Raw genomic sequence first — 22,477 nt, 5'->3', positions numbered from 1 at the left:
TGAATAGAGCCCCTAAGTCATCAATTTGGTGTAGGGCTTTGTCCCGCTTGAGGAGCCATAGGTTTCAAAATATGTTTAAAGTGTTCATTTCCTGCTGGAGGTATCAACTGTAATCCAAATAAGGATTCTGTAGTAGATGTCGTATTTATGCATAGGACTTTGAGTTGTTGTAGTATGCTTTGTATTCGATGCGGAGGTCTGATTTGTCTTATACATGGTCCACTGAAAGGTGTTTGGTCAATAAATGTATTGCTCATTTTCTGAATGATGTAAGCACAATAAAAGTTTGGGTGGCCAATGGAAAGTAGAGTGGTTAGACCATTGGTAGGAAGGGTAATCTGGTGGAACATGTTACGATTTGCAGCAGACGTTCCCTCCAAAAGGAAAGATGGTTGAAAGTACATTCTCAAATAGATGTCAAAGCCTTGAAGAGATAGGAGCCAACACTGCCTTGCAACATTACACACTGGAATCAGATGATGCCACAACAAGGCATGCTTTTTTGGGACAGAATGTGAAGGCATCATGAGAAGGGCAATGACCTACAAAAGACATTGATTTATCATTGGTTTCTGCAATTACCGCCTTTGAAACAGATTGAATCCATCATGCTGGGATAAGCAGAATATAGTAGGAACTGGTCTGTATTTTCTTTACTCTTTACTCTGATGCCACAGTGCTATTCCAAATTAGCTAGTGACAGTCAGCATGGAATAAGTACTTTAATGAAGGCATACTAGAGATGCATTTTCCTGACCAACAGTCTTGTTGGTAATATGAGCTTGTGGAGGTGTAATTTAGTCTTGTCTGTGTTCCTTAGGAGGAGTCACACACTAACTTGCAAAACTAGGTAATGGTATTTGCTGCTCGTGAGTGGTTTTGACCTCTAGAAAAGGCCTACTGCCAAAAGAGTAAATAGTGACAGAGGTTGGGACTTTTACAGGCATTAGTGGAAAACTGGCACTAAATGTGCTCTTTGGGAGGAGAGGTGCCTATGGCATTCGTGTAGTCTAAGTTAAGAGAAGTGGTTGTGGATGACAGAATTCTAAAGCAGTCGCATGAAAAGTGTGTTTCAGCTCAAGGGTATAGTGGGGAGCATTTATGGCAAACCTATTGCAGATATCTGATAGTAAAACTTAATGTCAAGAACTAGGAATATGAACTCTTAAAAAATAACCAACAGTCTAGCCCTCCTAGCGTTATTTTCAACAGCTCCACACTTTCTGCAACTAAACCATTACTTCTGGTGATCTCCTAGATTGAGACTCCTTCGTATAGGCATTTGCTTTCATGACAACAATAAGGGAAGGTAATTTGTCGGCCGCGACCATATCTCCAAAGAATTCTTGTTGTCCTACACAATTTTCAGTGGAAGTCCAGAGCGTAGCATTTTTACATTGGACAAAAGAAATGGCAGAGAAACACAGCTCCATGATCTCTGAATGGATCCATAAATGACCCAACCCTGCTTCCTGGGTCTCACAGGATCTCAAAACCTAAAACTAAACTTCACTGCCTGGCGAGAATCTAGTGGAGAATTTTTTATGATACTTCCAAAGCAGGGTTTAGAAAAGTTCTATCCTAAGCTGTTTTTAGCACTAGACAAGTTTATTATTCTAACAAAATTATCAACTCTAACCCCCGAAAAGAGCTGGTTACCAACTCTTGTTAGAGAACTCTTTGATTTCTCCAGGAATGACGCTCACTCAGGGCCTTATTACGATGGCGGTGAACCCATCACCGCCAGCGTAAGGCCTGTTTCCACCTGCCAGATCAGGATGGTGGGCAGTGTGCCTGGTGGACGGAAAGTCCGTCCGCCACGGGTTCGACAGAGGCCATCGTTTCGATTGCCTGTCGGACCCGCCGCATCCAAAGAATTGTGACGGTGCCTAGCAGGCACCGCCCGCTAGATTTGGATGCTGGATCCCCACCAGCCTTTCCATGGTGGTTCCTGCGCCATGGAAAGGCTGGCGGGGATTGACTTTGGGGGCCTGTTACCAGCCCCCCTTATGCTGGGGCTGTTGGTTTTTGCACTAGAGGTGCCCCCGTACATTTCCCTGCACCAGGTGGCAGGCACCATGTGGTGCCTGCCACGTAGTGCCGGGAAAAGCAAAGCCTGCATTTTTAACAGCAGCCAGCAGCAGCCAGCAGCACCCACCGCAATGTTTAAACTGCCTTTTGCGGTCGCCGTGGTGGCGGCCGCATTGTAATTTGAAGTGCGGGACCGCCGCCATATAGGCGGGTGGTCACAATCCCCGGGACGATGGTGGATGGACTTAAGTCCATCCGCCATCGTAATCAGCCCCTCAGTTAATTCTTGATCAACTGAATATATGCTTTATGGTTAAGATCTCACAAATGGGGCCGATATTATGACAAAGAAAACTTCCCCAGACTGCTATGGACACAGATATAAATTTTAAAAAACTATAATCTTTAGAAGTTATGTCAAGAAACTGTTCTAGCCACATTAAAGTCTAGCTGTGTGTTGGACCTGTGTCCTTATATAATCTTCAGACAATTGGCTGATATAACCACTGAGCCCCTTCTCACACTCTTAAGTACCTCTTTATAGTGAGGAACTGCCCCAAATCAGTTTGAGGAGGCAATAATGGATCCAACCATGCAGCTCATACAAATTATTTCCAATTTTTCTACTCACTACTTATGCTAAAATTATTGAAAACATGTGGCCAAAACCATTTAAAATCACCTGCAGGAGACCAGTTGGCTTGACTGTTTTAAAGCCAGGTTTTGACCAGCCCATAACACCAAGTCTGTGCTATTGTCAATATTCAGTGCTCTGAGGCTTCATATTGATCAGGGTCACATCAATGTGCTGATCCTCCTGCACCTGGCCTTGTCTACCTCCCAGAAGAGGAACGGCAGCAGAAGATGGTTCAATCTGCAGTATACACTTTAAAGATTATCTGACTCAGATATCCGCCATTACAGGAAACAGAACAAATAAAGCATCTGCTTCCTTATCTAATAATCTCTCTGTATGGTGAATCCGGGCAGCCCAAGGATAATCTTAACTCAGAGAGGCAGATGGAGAGCAGAGGCAGGGAGCAATTATGGTACTCTTACAGAGAAGATGCCACTGGTAACTAACTGAACTGAGAAATATCAAGATAAAATAGTGTACTATTTGAGATTGAAACTGTTAGTTTCAAGGGCATATGGATCCAAGAATAAATTACTATCTAATGAAACCAAGAGTTGACATTTAGGAAATTGCCTTATGATAGACAAGGCTAGTTAGAGACCCCTTCCTAATGTATAAAAATAACTAAATACAAAGTGCATCACAGGCTGTGCAAGTTCATTCCCAAATAGCATCTATTTCTTAAATACAAAAACTCTACTCAATACATTGGGCATAGAAGGAAAAACATCAGAAAATGCTCCTGTATTAAGCATCCTTATATGTACTCCCTTTTAAACACATGGCAGGGGGGTCATTTTGATGAAAATATTTCACCCCAAACAGTGGGGGCACCTGCATTAAAACTATAATGCCAAGCGACTACCATGTCACAGTGGGCAGTCACCATAGTTTTTGTATTTTTAAAAACGAAACCCTAAATTAAAACATGTTTCTGAAATACAAACAATCAATGATGCTGTTTTTCAGGGAGTTTCCTCCCTGCAAGTGCAGGCCATATACTGCCTGGATTAGCCAACGCTCACATGACAGGAACAATTTGTGTCACAAGGCCTCCCCAAAAATGGATAGGCCAATGCACGAACAGGGAGAGGATGTGGTGTAATTGCCAGAGCTGCCGACTCTGGAAGTGGGGAACCAGGTTCGAGACGCGGTGTCGGCTCAACATCCTATGATTCCTGGCAAATCTCTTAAAATCCCAGTGCTTAAAAAAAAAAAATTGCCCTTGTGTAATGTAACTGGTGCTCATGTAAAGCGATCCAATACCTTAGGGTTGAGTTCACGTTATATAAAACTACAAAACAAATCTGAAAACTGGTAGCACCTATGCAGATGGATCTTGAGGTTCATGGGCCCAGAAGTTCCCACTTCTCTAAGCATTAAAGTGGAACGGTGAGTTTGGCAGGGCAGGTGCCCTTCTGATTTATAGAAGACCTCAAACTCTGCTAAACCCCAAATGAGACCCCAAATCTTTGAAGATAAGAAGCGCTCAATTCTTATTAGCAAGATGTTGATTGAATGGCTCATTTTGCCCTCTGAAAAAAATATTTGTAAACTGTATGCCAAAAGATATTTTTTCTGTATTCACACAAATATTTTAAATTTTTGCATTGCCAGTAAAATATGTGCCCTGTGAATAGCAAAATTTGATCCAGTGCTACAGTTGGTGACTTCTGGTCTGACACCAACTGACTTTCACAATGAATGTTGTTGAACAGACCTACCTGTTCCACCCGGCACAGTTTATCCACTGTCCCTTGGTAGTGCTTCATGCAGTCCTCGGCCAGGTGCAAGTGAGTTGAATACTGCGGAAGAACACAAAGAAAAAAAACATGTCATATAGGATATGTTTCGCTGGCAGTAGGCATCAAGCTCATGGATCCATGCATCAATATAAATCAATATGTATGAACAATCAAAATATGCAGACATTTAGACTCCGGTTTCAGCTTCCAACATAGGACCTCATTATAAGTGAACCATTCTTTTCATTGGCCTGCTACTAGGCATTACAGAGCACATCAGAATTATCAGGTCCAAAGAAACAGCACAGTCCAAAGCTTTTGCATATTTACAGATTCAACCGAGAATTCCCCATTTCTCAGTGGAATCTCAGTGTTCCAACCAGAATACTCATCATCTCTGCACCATGAGAGCTAGAGGTACTCCCAGTACCATTAACTCTGGGGGTGGGAAGCTACTAGGTCTGGGATACTCAAAGGTAATCTTTTCCTGGTGCACTTGAATGAGTTTGATTCAGGATGAGTTGCATAAGTGATCTGGAGCAACCCAAGGAAAACTTTAGAAGGTTTTTAATAAAGTTCAATTCTACCTATATGATTGGATCACCATCACGTGTTGCCTCTGGTCTATAGCAATTTTCATCAAATTAACATTGACTAAAACCCTGCAAGTTTGTCACAATCATAGATTCCACATACACAAAGAGGGACAATAGAATCCTCAATTTCATCAACAAAAGTGTTGGGGCTGTTCCAATGATTTAGGGCCAGAGTCCTTAATAGCAAATTTTACTGATTCGCTATTATGGACTCGCAAAATGCAATGTATGTAGGTTTTGCAAATCAAATTGCGATTCCTAGGCATTCCTTAATTGCGACTCGAAATTCATTTGTATGGGAATTGCATGCACAATTTGCGAGTACCCAATAGGTACTCGCAAATTGAGCATGCAATTTCAAGGGTGCAAGGGTGCCAAAAGGACACCCTGTTGCACCCCTGAAATATGCATGTGTGCACAGGTGGGCCACATGGCACTTGAAAAAAAGCAAAATTGTGCATTTTTCTAAGGCTTTGCAATTTGGTGGTAAATTGCGATTCCTTAAAGCAGGGTCGTAATTTGAAGAGCGCTTCCTGCATTGCAATTAGAGAAATTGTGATTCTCTAAATGCATTTGCGAAATAGGTAATGGCAAAAACTGTGATTCCTTATTTTGCAATTCTGCGAATCCGCCCGTTTGCGAACGGGAAAACGCTTGATGCATTTGGCCCTTAGTATTGTGGTCACAAAAGACAACAAATATTGGCTAAAATTTGCTTCTTTGGGGATAACAGCATATAAAGTTCAGACTGCTAGCTCATTAATGTTGGAGCCTTCATTGTAACCTCCATAGTCTGACTGTTATTCAACTACCCATTTTTCTTGCCTTACTTGGGACCTTAACAAAATCAGTAAATGTGCCTTTGTAAAATCTCTTAATAAGACACTTTAGAGTTTCTCTGTGCGTAAAACAAGAACTCAAGAATGGCAAGGTTGACATTGATAAGCGTTTCATCTATGATACTTTCTACACTGATGCTTCTTTTAATTCAGCAAATATTCCTTTAACAGCTTACTGAGGGTGAATTGTTCATATGAAGGGTTTTCAACTTGTGACATAACAAATATAAGTGATGGAATGATGATGGGATATGCAAAGCAGCCCAAATGTATACTGGAGAATTATTACTAAAATAATAAGTGAACACATACTTTCATCTATATAGTGAAATTATGAATTTATTCAGGGGCCTAACAGAGTATTATAGAGGATGCATGTTTGCTCCCTGCAATGTCTGAAATGGTATTACGAAACATATCTTTAACCAAGTAATTTGTAAGATTTAAGAAGAGCATATACATTTTACTCATGATTAGGGCTTCCGGATGTATGGTCTTTATTTTTTTAACATTTCCGTCTGTATTCATCCATATTTCTTTTTTGGCCATTTTATTGGTATTTTTCAACATTTATTTTGTGCTTTGAGAATAAATGGAGATGTAAAATGGTATAATTCAGCATTTATTTAGCTGATGAACATGCACTCAATCATACCTGTGACGTTTAGCTAATTAAACAGCCAAATAAAACAAAACATTACACTCAGGGGTAATATTAGTATTAAATACAAATTTGTATTAACATATGCCTATATTTCAGGAAATGTAATGCTGTTTTTCTTTACTCTCCGTGATGTCTAGCTGGTCAACTGTTGGCTCAGAAATCATTAAGGACAGCATAGAGTCACTCACAAGAAGTTCAATTTTCTGTATTTTTCTGCCTTTAAAAAAAATACAGATAGCAAACACTGTATTCTGTCTGTATTTATCTGTATAAATCAGTAAATATGGAGAACTTTGAGCCTTACTCATGATATCTTGTGTATTGTGTTACGGATATTTTTAGCTTTTTAAGGCATCTGTTTGATGTGATTTTTTCATACATCCTATGTTTATAAAATAAATAAGATTTATTTTTTTTTAAAAATTATATAGCGCTGGCTAGACCCGGAGGTATCAGAGCATTACAAGTGTGGCTAATCTGATTTCTATTATGCAAGATACATTGTCTATTGATTCTAACTTTTACATTATGTGGGTAAATGTGTTCTACATTACTGGATGTTGTCTCTCATATTATATCTAGGGGGATTTATAATCTTAATAGCAAATTATTACCTCTAATTCTACAGGTTGCATAATTTCTAATGAAAAATGGTTTGCTATTTTGATTTATCAGATAGATATATAGATATAGATATACACATACATACATATACACACACATATATACAGATTTACACACATATATATTTACACACATATATATATATATATTTATATTTACACACACATATATTATATATATATATATATACTTTCGGAAGTGGCTTCCCTGCACGAGCAGCTTGAGACCCTTGGCACTAAAGAAGAAAAGGATAAACTAACAAATGAAATGAATACGCGTCTAAAAAAGGAAGAGGCAAGAATCATGGAAAGAAAGGCCTACAAATTTCAAAGGGACAGAAATGACTATGATCTCGGCCAGATCTTCACGTTTTCAAAGAAGTTCGACAGCTTGAGGAATCCTGACAATGTAAGCAAATCCAAGTGGAGAAACACCAGTAAAGCCAATGAAATTGATTCGTCGGTGTCGGAGGTGAGCTCAGGGGCAGGTACTGAGTCAGAAACTGAAATGCGTGATGTGACACATCCCAGACAGAGCAGTAAACCGTCCCCTGGCAAGGAAATCAGTTTTTTAAGCAGGGAGAGACTTCAAACGCTCAGACCTCGGACCCTAAAGCAACACGGAGAAAGCTCACCAACTACAAATGCAGGTGCAGGCAGAGGGCGAGGAAGAGGCGCAACGTATCCAAACAGAAGGAGGGGCAGGGGCCGATGGTTGACAAAGGAATAAACGTCGATACTAATGACAAGACCATCATTAACCTCAGCACGTTTGAAATTACTGAAACGGAAGAAAACATTCTCAGGCTGGGCCTTTCATTTGTCCCCCAAGCAAACATGAATTATGCCAACACGAGATGTGACATATACAAAGCTGTTAGAAAGTTAAAGCTACGTAAACACTTTGCTCTCAAGAAACCTGACGATACCACCGTGCCAAATACCCAGCCCTCTGGCAACAACAGCTCCTGTGATTTATCACAAACTGCAGAACTATTAGAACTATGGGAAACAGAAGGATCTGGTTACGCTTATAACCAAACAAGCAGTGAGCCAGCGAGAACATCCTTTAAACCGCCATCTGTCTTCAATCCCATCATGCCACGAGATTCAATCGATATATTTCACGAGAATACTGTCTGTCAAGTAAAAAAACTTTATAAAAAAACTGTTACACAAAGGAAAAAATATGACAGGCAAACTTTTGAATACAATCAGCTCATGAAAAAACTCAGTACCAATAAAAACATCGTGGTTCGACAAAGTGACAAAGGCGGCAATATTGTCCTCATGGAAAGAACATTTTATGACAAAGAAGCATATGCTCAACTTAATGATAGACAATGCTACATAAGAACCAACGCAAGTGATCTTAAAATGATGGCACAGGATTACTATTCCAAACTCATGAAGTGGAAGAATAAGAGACTTTTATCTGAACCTGAACTTAAGTTCCTCAAAGTTGATAATCCCATGATACCTGTGATCTATTTCATACCGAAGGTCCACAAAGACATCACCAAACCCCCTGGTAGACCCATTATTTCAGCCAGAGGGGGGTTGTTGGAGAAAACCTCTATTTACATTGATTTTTTTCTTCAGCCTTTTGTCATCAAGCTTCCCTCATATATCCAGGACACAGGGGATTTCCTTTGTAAGATACAACATATCAAGTGGAAGAAAGATTATTGGATGCTTGCCTTGGATGTCACGGCCCTATACACGAGCATCAAACATGACATTGGTCTCAGGGCCGTCTCCCATTATTTAAATCAGAGGGATGAATATGAAAATGAACACAACAATATGCTCCTACAAATGCTACAATACTGCCTGACCAACAATGTTTTTATGTTCAACAACTTGATGTATCGCCAACTTCAGGGAGTTGCTATGGGGGCCAGTTTTTCACCGAGTTATGCTTGTCTCTTCATGGGGGCTTGGGAAGAACTGGTCCTCAGGGTAAATTTCAAGAAAGAGTTGGATGAGCATGTGGTAGCATGGTACAGGTTTATTGATGATCTATTCATTGTCTGGCGAGGTGATGAGAATCAAGCATTAGGCTTTTTAGAAAACATCAACATCAATGATCACAATCTAGCCTTCACTGCAAACATGAGCCAGACATCAGTAACATTCTTGGATACTGAGGTATATGTCCACAATGAAAGATTGGAAACGAGACTGTACCGCAAGAGAACAGCTGGCAACACGCTCCTTCATGCCAGAAGCTCACACCCAGCCCACCTAATAGCAAGCATCCCCTATGGCGAAATGTTACGCATTAGAAGGGTGTGTAGCAACAACTTTGATTTAACTGCTGCGCAGCTTTCAAGCAGTGCTAGATTTTTGGTAAGAGGATACTCTAGAAAAGTCATAGAGAGTGCGATAGTTAAATCTATGCAACACTCAAGGGAGGACCTTTTAAGACCCTACACCCATAGTCAAACCACTACTGTTGCTAATGTAGCTGTTACTCCCAATGAGGCAAACAATACTTTTAGAATTATCACTGGGTACAGCAGACAACATAGGGACCTTTGTAAAATCATCAATCGTAACTGGCCCATTGTACTAAATGACCCGGTCATAGGTGCCTTTTTGCCATTGCGTCCCTCTCTTACGTTCAGTAGAGCCCCCTCTATGAGGGATATACTTGTTGACACAAATCCTGAAGCTATTGAGAAAACTACCTGGCTAGCATCTAACACAGGATTTTACAAGTGTAAAACTTGTAAATCATGCCTCCAAGGGGTAAACATGAAATCATACCGGGATGGTTTCAGCAACACCCAACATCAGATTAGCAAGTTACTCACCTGCAAAACAGAATTTGCGGTATATGTGTTATCTTGTCCATGCTCACTGCGCTATGTAGGCAGCACGAAACTAGCTGTGCATAAGCGAATCCTCCAGCATCTCAGGGCCATAGCTAACCATGACAACACATACCCAGTGGCCAGACACTTCAGGGAGTACCACCAAAGTGACAATCGATTACTCAGTTACTTCGTCATTGATGCTGTCTTAGCCAGTAGAAGAGGTGGTAATAGAGAGACAAGACTCCGCAAACTGGAAACACAATACATCCTACGTCTTGATACTAAACATCCGAAAGGTTTGAATTTAACGGAGGATTTGTACACATGTTTACCATGATATGAGATTGGGTACCATGATCTAGAAACACACCAGTATAAAGGTTACCATAACTGTAGGCTAATACCAACCCTTAACTGTAATTTCAGTCATTAAGGACTTCCCCATTTTATGTGGAAGTTTGGTATAGTTGCCCCTCGGGATTCATTTGCAGTTGGTCACTTTATATCCCCCTTTTTTTGCCTACCTCATGTGATTCTATATCCCAGTTTCTATGATTATCCATTTCTGATGTTATATCACATCTTCCATATCGGGTTTTTTTCTCCTTTTTTCTCCTTTATTCACTCCAAGGGCAATAATGATGTAGTTTCATGATCTGTAGACCTTTGATGTCCTGATTTGTCTCGTTGCTTGACGCAGCAGGACAGTTTGGTTTCTATTCCCCCCCTTTTTTCCTTGTTCATTCATTATTCTTTGCACATATTTGGCACATATTTTTTGATCCAAGTTTAGCACAGATATACACCATAAGTTCTATATCAGACACATGGAACCTCAGAAGTGATGTACATGTCTTTAATTATTTGAAGCCAGGATCATGCCTTTTTTTACTTTTTGCTGTTTTGGATGTGAATATGATGATCTTTATGATTGATTGTTAGGTGCAACAGGCATTTATGCCATTATTAATATACACATACATTTAGTATATTTCGTTGCATTAGCTACATTGAACTATGTAGGCCTTTTAATCAATTATGGCCCATGGACTATACTATTATATTTCTAGGCATTTAAGCCATGAATTGATGTATAAATGATTCATATTGTAAATAGAGGGTTTGTTTTTATTAACTTACTTATTTATTTATTTATTGTTTTACTTTTCTATAAATCAGCGAATTTTGCACATGAATTGGGATTGTCCCGGCATCAGTATATATATATATGTATTTTTTAGACATGTTGTTTACATTGCCATTTATTGTCATAACACATTCAGTGTTTTTTCTATGTCTTCTATACCGGAAGTCATGTGTCTATGATTTTGCACTTTGAACCCATGGTGGCTGCTATTTATTGGATCTTATTTTAAACTCACGTTGTCATGTGATCAAGGCTCTGCCGAGCCGAAACGTTATGACGACAGCCTAACCGAATAAACTCAGCACTTTAACAAAGGTCCGTGTCCGCCTGTGAATTTGGATTCCGTTGCATTTCGTTTTCCTGTTGCACCAGCGGTCTTTGGATATATATATATATATATATATATATATATATATATATATATATATATATATATATAATCTACTGGCGGTCGCCAGTAGATAGTTATAGTTACAACCTAGTTTCCATAGGAAATCTTAAAATTCTATTTTGAATAACTTTGGCGCCGGTTGACGAATCCTCACGAAATTTTCAAAACTAATGGGGCACTCCGTTCAGCTCCTACCCTGAAAGTCTCGGGGTGATTCGTCAAGCGGGCGCCGAGAAAAAGGGGGGGTCCCAAAACGCGTTTTCCCCATGCATTTTTCCATAGGACTTTTAGACGCAGCTACAGCCCGAACGGCTGAACAGAATTACGTGGAATTTGGCAGAGAGGTAGCCATAAGGTCAAGGAAGTGCCTTTTGCAGCTCTGGGGTAAATCTGTTCAGTATTTCCTGAGAAAATAGCATTTAAAAGCATATCAATATCTATACGCGCGCACCGTGCGCGCACGGTGCGCGCACCCTGCCGTGCGCGAGCGCAATTCTGATTGGTTGTTAGATGTCGGTAAACATTCGAATCGGTCGAAACCAGGAAGTGTCGGCCGCCATTTTGTCTCTCGCAGTCTGAGGGGGTGAAAAACAAAGGTGGAGAACGTGAAAAGGGGGCAGAGTGGACAGTTCCTGACCCCCTAGCCTTGGTCAGGGGGTCACAGAAGGACCCCCAAGGGAAAAAAAAATGTTTTTTTTTTTTTTTAAATGCGCGCACTGCGAACCGTGGGCGCTCGGTGCGCGAAGCGCACCGTGTGTCCACAGAGCACGGTGCGCGCACGGTGTAAAACCTGAAAAAAAATACAAAACATAACTTAGCATTTAAAAAAACGTACAAATTCACTGAAAAAAACCATAGGTTTCACACACGTCATAGTTACGAATTAGCATTTAAAAAACATGGCAAATTCACTTAAAAAACCATAGGTTTCACACATGTTATAGTTAGCTGGACATTTCACTCGTAAAAAACCAATGAAATTCCCCCGTTATAGTTACTGCAGGCAACTATAACTCACGCGACCGCAATCCTCTGCTGATGACGTCAGATATTACATCACTGATGACATATGTGTCTTTCTGAAAAATAAATATTTGTAATATATGTATAGCTAAAGATTAATGGAAGAAGACATGGGTAAATAAGTGTCTAAATACAGTGATGTAATATCTGACGTCATCAGCAGAGGATTGCGGTCGCGTGAGTTATAGTTGCCTGCAGTAACTATAACGGGGGAATTTCATTGGTTTGTTACGAGTGAAATGTCCAGCTAACTATAACATGTGTGAAACCTATGGTTTTTTAAGTGAATATATATATGTATATATATATATATATATATATATATATATATATATATATATATCTATTTCAAAAAGCAAGCTTTGAAAAAACAAAGACGCCGCACTCTTCCTGAATATTTGAAGTTAGAGTTTTATTTTCTCTTCACCTACGCGTTTCGAACTATGGCAGTTCTTGGTCACGGTAGTATACATGAGTCCCTTTTCACTTTCGATATTTATACCAATTCACCACTATTACCAGCAATGAGGCATTATGGGTATGGTAGTTTGTTATACAAAAAATTTATAAATTACATTTAGGATTTGCGTCGAGTCTGAGTGACTATGTGGGCACTGATGTCATGATATAATTAAGGGTCCAAAATTGCATATCACTATGTTCTATGCATTAGGTTGACACTTAGAAACACTTCAAGTAAGTGTCTAAGTTTTGCGTTTAGTCGCAATTTATATACACAAATCCTACGTGTATGTTGTCAACAAACAAGTACTTACGATCTGATATTGTGGCTGAGTGCCCTATATACCTCTATTTACCTTTTTATGACAAAAAATGACCACACAGCGTTCCGGACAACGACAGCAATCCATTTCTATATACAAAAATAACAGTCTTAGTGACCAAATGTACATTCAAATATCGCTCTATCAATTCTAATATGTTGCAAAGAAACTGTTTTGGTAAAGTTTTTAGTCTGAAATATATCACCAATTGTACTTAAAGTTCTTATAAGTGTACGTAAAGTTCATCATCTCCGTTCAATCCTCCAGGGATTCTGGTTTTGAAACGGATTATTAGTTTTGATTCTAGTCGTCTCAATTTTTGAGTCCTGTTACCACCTCTTTCATGTTCTTTAATGCATGCAATGCCTGAGTACTTGATATCTTGCCAAGTTTTACCAGTGTGACTCTGTAGGTGTTTTGTCATTGCATATGTCATGTCATTGTTTTGGATTGCGCGTATGTGTTCTAAAATGCGCTTTTTCAGTGGGCAGATTGTGGACCCAATATATCTTTTCCCACAGAAACATTCAATCAAGTAGACTACAAATTGGGTTTCACAAGTAATCTTGTTTTGAATTACAAATGTTCGATCTCGTGAGTCTTTGATGGATTTTAGATTTCTGCCTATTTTACACGCTTTGCATGTCATGCATTTTGCAAATCCTTGTTGTCTTGATTCAAGCCAAGTCTTGGTTGTTCTGTTTTCAAAGTGGCTATTCACCAATGTGTCTTGAAGTGACGGTGCCTTCCTGTATGATATTAATGGTTGACTCCCAATTGTGGGTCCAATATCTGGATCCTTCTTGATGACGTTCCAATATTTCAATAGGATTTTTTGAATTTTGTAACTTTCCTTTGAGTATGTCAAAATTAGGCGTGGTCTTTCTTCAGTGGTTACTGCATCTCTCTTTCTTACAGTGAGAGTCTGAGCTCTTGTTATTTGTCTGGCTTTCTTTTCTCCACGTGTAATATCGCTGTGTTTGTATCCTCGTGAGGCAAATCTTTGTTTAGTGTCCAGAAACTTTCTCTCCATCTCTTCTGGCTCAGAACAATTCCTTTTCATCCGTAGGAATTCACCATACGGAATGCTTTGCTTCAAGGATTGTGGATGAAAGCTAGATCCATGCAGGACACTGTTAGTAGATGTTTTCTTCCTAAAAACTGTTGAATGAATCTTGTTGGATTTAATGTAGATTTTTGTGTCCAGAAACTCAATCTCAGTTGCTTGTATATTGAAAGTGAATTTTAGGCCTACCTCATTTTGATTCAATATTGTGATGAACTCCACCAGTTTTTCTTTCTTCCCCCTCCATAATAGGAAGAGGTCGTCAATGAAGCGTAGCCATAGTACTACATCCGCAGTATATGGGTCATTTTCCTCCCTCCAAGCTATGTGTCTCTCCCACCAACCCATGGTGAGATTCGCATAGCTTGGAGAAAAGGAAACTCCCATGGCTGTACCGCACTTTTGAGAGTACATTTGTTTGTCAAATAGGAATACATTATTTCTTAGGCAAAGTTGGATCATTTCCATCAACATGTTAGTGTGTTGCAGTTCCCCAATAGGTCTTTGTTTCAGGAAGTATGCTGTGGCTGTCAAACCTATCTCATGATCAATAGATGTATATAACGAGACAACATCAATTGTTGCCAATAAGTAGTCAGGTTGCCATTCTGTTTCCATTAAAATTCTCAGAAAGTCACCAGTATCTCTGATGTATGAGTTTAGGGTTGGAACAATTGGTATCAGGAAATGGTCAACATAGTCCGCTATCTTCTCATATAATGATCCACAGCTGGAAATTATAGGTCGACCTGGAGGTTTGTGCAGAGTTTTATGGACTTTAGGTAAGAAGTATATCGTGGGTGTTACAGGATTAGTTACCGTTAGAAAGTTCTTTTCTTCTGCGCTCAGTAGGCCATCTTCATACCACTCATTTAGTCGATTGTGTATGTCTCTAGTCATCATTGGAATGGGATTGGAGGTTAAAAGTGTATAGTTGTTTTCGTTTTTCAATTGACGGTTTGCTTCCTCTATGTATGCTTGTCTGTCGAGGATAACAATATTTCCGCCCTTATCCGCAGGCTTTATTTCTATCGCATTGTTGGTTCTTAATGCTTGTAGTGCTTGACGCTCTTCTGGGGACAGATTTTCCTTTTTGGAGTTGATTGTGTTTTCCAAGGCTTCTAGCTCTGCCACAACTAGATCTTGGAATGTGTCAATTCGGTTTCCTGGATGTAGTGATGGACAGAATTTTGATTTATTCTTAAATTCAGTTCGTGGATGATTGTCTGTATTTATGCCCATTTCTTCTAATGCTTGTATGTCTGTTATTTCAGACTCAGTGATTTCATGGGCAAGATCATATGCAGTCCTTAGAGCCAATGTTTCGGCAATAATATATCCTTCTTGTGGTGCAGTTGAATTTGAGCTTGTCTCCATTTCACAATCTTTATGTTTTGGAGGTATTTCTGCAAAGAATTTTTTTAATTTTAATTTGCGAATGTACTTGTACATGTCAATTCGGGTTTCGACTGCATCTTGATGTCTTTCAGGGCAGAATGTTAAGCCTTTATTCAATAATGTACGTTCTGCTTGCGTCAGGTTGTAATTTGACAAGTTGATTAAGTTGGGATCTGTTTTTATAGATTTGTTTATTTCCTTATCACTGTTTGGTTTCGTAAATGGTATCTTTGTTTTTCTGCTTCTTCTTGTTTTTCGCCGTGGTTTGATTTTCCAAATTGACTCCTTCCTCGTCCCCTTGTGCGTCCTCTGCCTTGTCCCCTTCCCCTTATTTTCGGATTTTGTTGGTTCTGATACAGCAATTTCATTTCTTCTAAAAAAGAAAACTTCCTGGTAACTGTTGATTGCTGTTCTCCTTCACTTAGATCTGATTCTGTTTCACTTGGCGTAGTATAAGGGGATTCTGGCACATTTGGTTTTTTACTTTCTGTTTGTTGTTTTAGAATTTCAAATCTTTTAGCAAATGTGAAAATGGTTCCATTCTCATAATCGCACTCATCTCTTCTAAATTTTCTTTGTTTTCTTTTTGGATTTCACATTCATGTTTACCAGATTTTTATCCATTTGCATCCGTAGCTTCTTAATGCTTTCTTCCTCTTGCCCTTGTGTTTTAATCTGTTGCTCAATCTCATCTATTTTGATGTGCAGTTCCTCAACATTCTTTTTGGCATACTTAATAATGATGAGCATCATTGTGCGTGAACAGTCCATGTTATTTTTCCCCCATTCATCAAGCATTTCAGGGCTAGTGTCAGGATGGTTAGGAAGGGTGAATATGCGTAATCCTCTGGGCACTCTTCCCACTTCCACGTATTTTTCCAGTGTGATTATCTCCCAACTACGTGAAATTTCTTTTCTAAGCAGTTTTTCCATTTGTAAAAATAATTGTTTCAATGACATTGTGGCTGTATTTGGCTCAGTTGTTTTCGTATTTGATGTTGAGGTGGTAGGTGCTTGTTTGGTGAACATACTTTCAGCTTTCTCCATTCGTTTGGCTGCCCTCTGTTCCATATTATATTAATCTTGAGTCAATTGATTACTTGAATGCAATTAGTTCAGTGAAAATCTATTTTTGTCCAATTAACTGTGGCTGTTGAGTGAAAGTTCCTTATGCTACTGTTTGTGAAGAGTTTAGGATGTGTTATCACACCCCAGCTGATGTTTTTGTCAATAATAACTGCTTCAATCAGGATAGTGTGTATTTAACGCATTAGTTTTTTGCTCCGTAATTTTAAGTAATTATGGCAAGCAAACACACTCGCTACAGCATGGGCAATGGATTATAACAGAGGGGTCACGCATTCAAGCTTACCTGGGAGACTCCCGGACGTGATAGTGTCCTCCGACGCCCCACGCCGGCGCTCTACCAGTTGCCCCTTGAAGGTGATTATCTGCTTGTTGTGTCCGGTTTTGCTAGGCTTCATTCTTCGTTATTCCTTTGTGCCGAAGTCCTCTGTAGTGCTGGCAATGATTCCTTTCATTGAGAGTTCGTTCTCTGCCAGTATGCAGATCGCGGCACATGAACGAATCGTTTTTCACCGTAGCAGTCCGTAGCAGTCCGTGTACGTGCTGGGCTCTCCCCCGTAATCAAAAATGAGTCCAACAAACTGTCCCTGCAGGAGGAGCACTGAATAGCTGGTGCCAGCGGCGGGGTAAGGACAACCTCGCAAATGTATCAAAAAGCAAGCTTTGAAAAAACAAAGACGCCGCACTCTTCCTGAATATTTGAAGTTAGAGTTTTATTTTCTCTTCACCTACGCGTTTCGAACTATGGCAGTTCTTGGTCACGGTAGTATACATGAGTCCCTTTTCACTTTCGATATTTATACCAATTCACCACTATTACCAGCAATGAGGCATTATGGGTATGGTAGTTTGTTATACAAAAAATGTATAAATTACATTTAGGATTTGCGTCCTAATATCAGATCGTAAGTACTTGTTTGTTGACAACATACACGTAGGATTCGTGTATATAAATTGCGACTAAACGCAAAACTTAGACACTTACTTGAAGTGTTTCTAAGTGTCAACCTAATGCATAGAACATAGTGATATGCAATTTTGGACCCTTAATTATATCATGACATCAGTGCCCACATAGTCACTCAGACTCGACGCAAATCCTAAATGTAATTTATACATGTTTTGTATAACAAACTACCATACCCATAATGCCTCATTTATGGTAATAGTGGTGAATTGGTATAAATATCGAAAGTGAAAAGGGACTCATGTATACTACCGTGACCAAGAACTGCCATAGTTCGAAACGCGTAGGTGAAGAGAAAATAAAACTCTAACTTCAAATATTCAGGAAGAGTGCGGCGTCTTTGTTTTTTCAAAGCTTGCTTTTTGATACATTTGCGAGGTTGTCCTTACCCCGCCGCCGGCACCAGCTATTCAGTGCTCCTCCTGCAGGGACAGTTTGTTGGACTCATATATATATATTTGTATATATACCGCTTCTTCTACTCCCAAAGCCAGTCGGACCTTATATTGAGAAATACATACTCAGTTCTAATCGAATATCACATAATATCTTGACAGTTTAGTTCTCTAACGAGGAAGTCAATAAATGCCTATATTAGGTGGTAATTTTCTTCCCGGAGTCTGTTAAATTATAAGGCTTGTCTATTTATATATTTCATATGTAGAACATATATCTGTATTTACAAACTCAGTCTATTTCTACAATATGTGAAAAGTACTTCATTGTGGTAATCAAGACTATTTTAGGGTAGATGTGTTTATATTCCTTGAGGAAACCGCAGCTCTTATTTATTTGGGGTTGGTTATCTTTTCACAGGACTTTTGTGTTTTAGTATTAGGTGTAGTTTTTACCACTTGAGCCTTTGGAAATCTTTAAAAAGCTCGTGGCATTTTTCCTTTAATTTGTTAGCTTGCATTGCAATCTGGTGCCTGCAATTTCAACATTTATTGTACAGTGAAATACAAGAAAAAACAAATTTATCATGGCGTATATCCAATTCTCTCAGCAGATATGTCCTTTTTCCCCAAATAAACTAGCAACATTTTAATTTGACAGTTGTGCCTTTTACACAAATAAATGTTAGGTATTATGAGTCTTTTCATTAACATTAATATACAATCAATCAGTTTTCTCAAGTGTACATTTTAAAGTTGAGTATTGACTGAATATTGTGCAAAATATAGGGCATGAATTCTGTGTTATTGGAATCTATCTAATTCGGGAAGCAACTCAGTAAATAATGAAGTCAATCAAAATATTTAAAAGGGAAATACATACGATCTTTCACAAATTACAAAACATTTTTATTGTAGGGAAATTTGAGACATGTCTTCTTTTCCTTTGGTCTGTCACAATCTGTTAGGTGATACATTATTTTATTGAACTCTCAGAGAACGCATAAGGAAAATAAAATACAATTTTTAAAATTCAAATTAAATTTGAAGATATTTAAGTATATCTTTCAATTCAATTTGTGAAAATATCTACCGAGAGATTACTTTTTTACGAGATTATGATTTATGGAGTTGTCATGCTTATCTGTTTTATGAACTGTGAGCATTCCACTGTGATCACACATAAACCTATTTGCCACATAAATCTACTTTCTGTATTCCAATCTAAAATAAAAGTTCTGACATACCTTGCTGAGTTCCTTCTGGTACTGGGGCATCTTCTTTAACATCTGCGACAAGTCTCTCATAGTGGTTTGCTACAAAAGATGAAGATTCATTTTTACACACTGAAACAAAACACATTATGACCTTATAGTCATCTGTAGGTCCTATAACCCATCCAAGAGAAATACTTTAGTGTAAAGGTAAAGCCTACGTACTGTATTTACTCAAAAAGGATACAAAAATACTCCTAAAGGCTAACAATATCCTCTGTCATCCAAACTTCAGTCTACATGTTGATCATTTTACCTGCAGCTTTTGTTATACCTATAAGTATCAGGAATAATAAATGTGTATACTATCTTACTCTAACCCACCAAAGTGTCAGCTTAGTGAGGTTGGATTTTGAAACACTGCAGTGAAGGTGAAACAAGACAACACCCAGAAAACAGGCTCACAACTGAAAACAGGGCATAGCCTCAATCTTCATACTAATTGAAGAAGAATGTAGAATTTTCTATGAGCATCACCTCTGGCAGATGTAAAAATCACAGTAATGTCATTTTGTATTGGTCAAAGATGAAATCTGCCAACTTATGCCCAAGTGATCAACGGTCTGAGTAAATAAATAAGCATGTTCCATTCATTTGCACAAAATATGACTAACCAAGGCAAACGGATTTAAAACCTATAGTGGTCCTAATAAGAATTAGACAATATAAGTAGGAATTTAGGCACCTAATAATTATGGACAGATGTGCAAGTCTACTCCCTCATTTAATAGTAGGGGAACTGCAGGGTTTCCACCAGCAGAGCCTCATCTGGTCACACCATTGGAAACCCTTCACTTGACTGACATTTCATCATTGGCCCGCCTATGGATATGACAGTTGCCCAATCCTAGTCGGGGGGGGGGGGAACAATTACAAGAATTCGATGCTCATCACTAGAAAACTCCCTGCACATCTTTCTTATTCTTATATGTTTCATTTACATATCACATCTATAGTTAAATCAATAGAATGTAATAATGTGTAAAAACAGCCCTACCCAAGCATGCCATTACTCCTAGTCTAATAAATCATACTGGAAAACATCTGGAACTCATGTGGTCTCTCATTTGACCATCAATTGTCCGATTGGCCGATTCCTCTTTATGCAGCCTACATCCCCCCTATTGTTCAAGGATACAATTTGAATAGATTTTCTTAAAACATTCTAATCCATTATATTCAAATTCACACTAATAACAGTCCTCTTTTTTATTTTATGTATAAACTTAAATGTATCCTTGATTAATATGGGGATCTGTACAGCCCCAGTAATAAACACAAATAAAATATATTGAAGATAATAATGTACTAAAGAGTCACTGAATGTATTGTTATATACTATATACTTGCAGACACGTCTATTGGGATGAACTTTGAAAAGCATTAACAATCAGACCAAATTATAATCTCCTGGTGAATCCTAAAATTAGAGAGCTAAAATTATGTGGATATGGTCTACAACCCGTGGAATATAGGCTGTATAAGGAAGGATCAGCTGGTATATTGATAATGAGATACTGTTTGTTGAGATATTTTGAATTAATACACAATGAAAATAAAATAAGAATAATGAACAGTTAATATCTAGTTGAATTACAATTAATTTGGTTTACAAAAGCATAGCAATTCGGTATCATTAAGTATATAAAGAGGCAGTGGGATTTATGCCACACAAGCAAGAATCTCAGATTATGGAGGGCAGTCTCTGCCAGAGGAGAGGAGGTCACAGCCTTCACAGACCTGCTGGGCGCGTGGGCTTGCAGGCCACCTGCCAGCCTCTTAAGGGGCCTCTATATTTTGTAGGACATGGAGAGACTCCATCCAAAATATGTGTTTGCTAAATAGACATAGGTGCTTTCCACTCTCTTATATAGCACATCTGTGAAAGACCTCCAAGAAATATAAGTGCAAACCTAGGTAACTACCTTATCTCCTGTTGCCATCCTCTTGCTGGCAGAGAAATCCTTCAGGGAGCGGGTGACCTCCCTGTGGCAGAAAAAGAGAAATTGAGAGAGTTAACATATCTGTCACTAGCATCATCCTGATAACCATTACCCTGCACACATTCCTCTAGCCAGACCTAACTTACCAACAACATAGTCTGTCTCTTCCTAGGCATCACCCAAACAACCAGCTGCACCATCAACAATGTCAGGCTCTAGCTCCCCTTCCACAAATACCACCAATTCCACCCCTCCATACCCAGGTAACGCTATACGCCTATCCTTCTCTTCCTCGACATTCACAAATACCAGCATCCCTAACCATTACTGCCCAGTAACCATGTATGCCATGAGCAAAACCTATTCCTTACTTTCGAATTCCAGATGGCACTATTTGAAAATCTCTAACCCACAACCAAGAAATCCATCACATGAAAATAATGCAGAGTAAGCAAAATCATATTTTCTTTTATTTAAGGGAGAAAGGGACAAGTAGCAATACATAGGTGGAGTGTGGAGTAAGAGAACAAAAGGTGCAATGATGACAAACATAATAAAATAAATTGTGGTAATGGTTGAATAGTAACAGGCAACTTGGTAATAGTTTCTCTATTTTTACATAGATCTCTAGGTAAGATCATCTCCTTTCAACTAAGATCACATCATCAACAAAAACCACACCTTCTAACGAAATAACCATGTTCTGTACATTTTCAAAACAAACTTACACTCCACTAAAATAACCTTGTCCTTCCAAACCAACTCAGTTTGCAACCACAGGACTTATATTTTTTAGATGAAAGTAAACTAAAGAAAAAAGATGACAAATAACAAATTGCATATCTGACAAAAAGCTAAGTTTCATGATTAAAATGCATTAAAATGTACAAATGTTCTCATTAAAAGCTAAAAAACAATGTGGCGTCAGGATGGCTATGGTGTGAACAATGCCGCGACATTGGAAATTTACTTTTTATATTAACCTTCTGTGTATTGTTTTATACAAAGTTATACAGGGTGTCCCCCGCACCACAAGGTATAAAAT

General features: G+C 38.8%; 1 protein-coding gene across 2 annotated transcripts in view; it reads right to left on the bottom strand.

Moving 5' to 3' along the window:
* STXBP1 (syntaxin binding protein 1) overlaps positions 1-22,477 on the bottom strand; it is a 223,420-nt gene that overhangs the window by 37,110 nt on the left and 163,833 nt on the right. For both annotated transcript variants that reach the window (XM_085611824.1, XM_085611832.1), the window contains exons 11-13: positions 21,415-21,475; positions 19,463-19,531; positions 4,393-4,473 (exon numbers count right to left, since the gene is read on the bottom strand). In XM_085611824.1, coding sequence (XP_085467950.1) covers positions 4,393-4,473; positions 19,463-19,531; positions 21,415-21,475 — 211 coding nt within the window. The remainder of the gene's footprint in view (positions 1-4,392; positions 4,474-19,462; positions 19,532-21,414; positions 21,476-22,477) is intronic.

Source organism: Triturus cristatus, chromosome 1_2, assembly GCF_964204655.1.
Source record: "Triturus cristatus chromosome 1_2, aTriCri1.1, whole genome shotgun sequence".
NCBI classification, from domain to species: Eukaryota; Metazoa; Chordata; class Amphibia; order Caudata; family Salamandridae; genus Triturus; species Triturus cristatus.
This window is presented reverse-complemented; position numbering and strand designations above follow the sequence as displayed.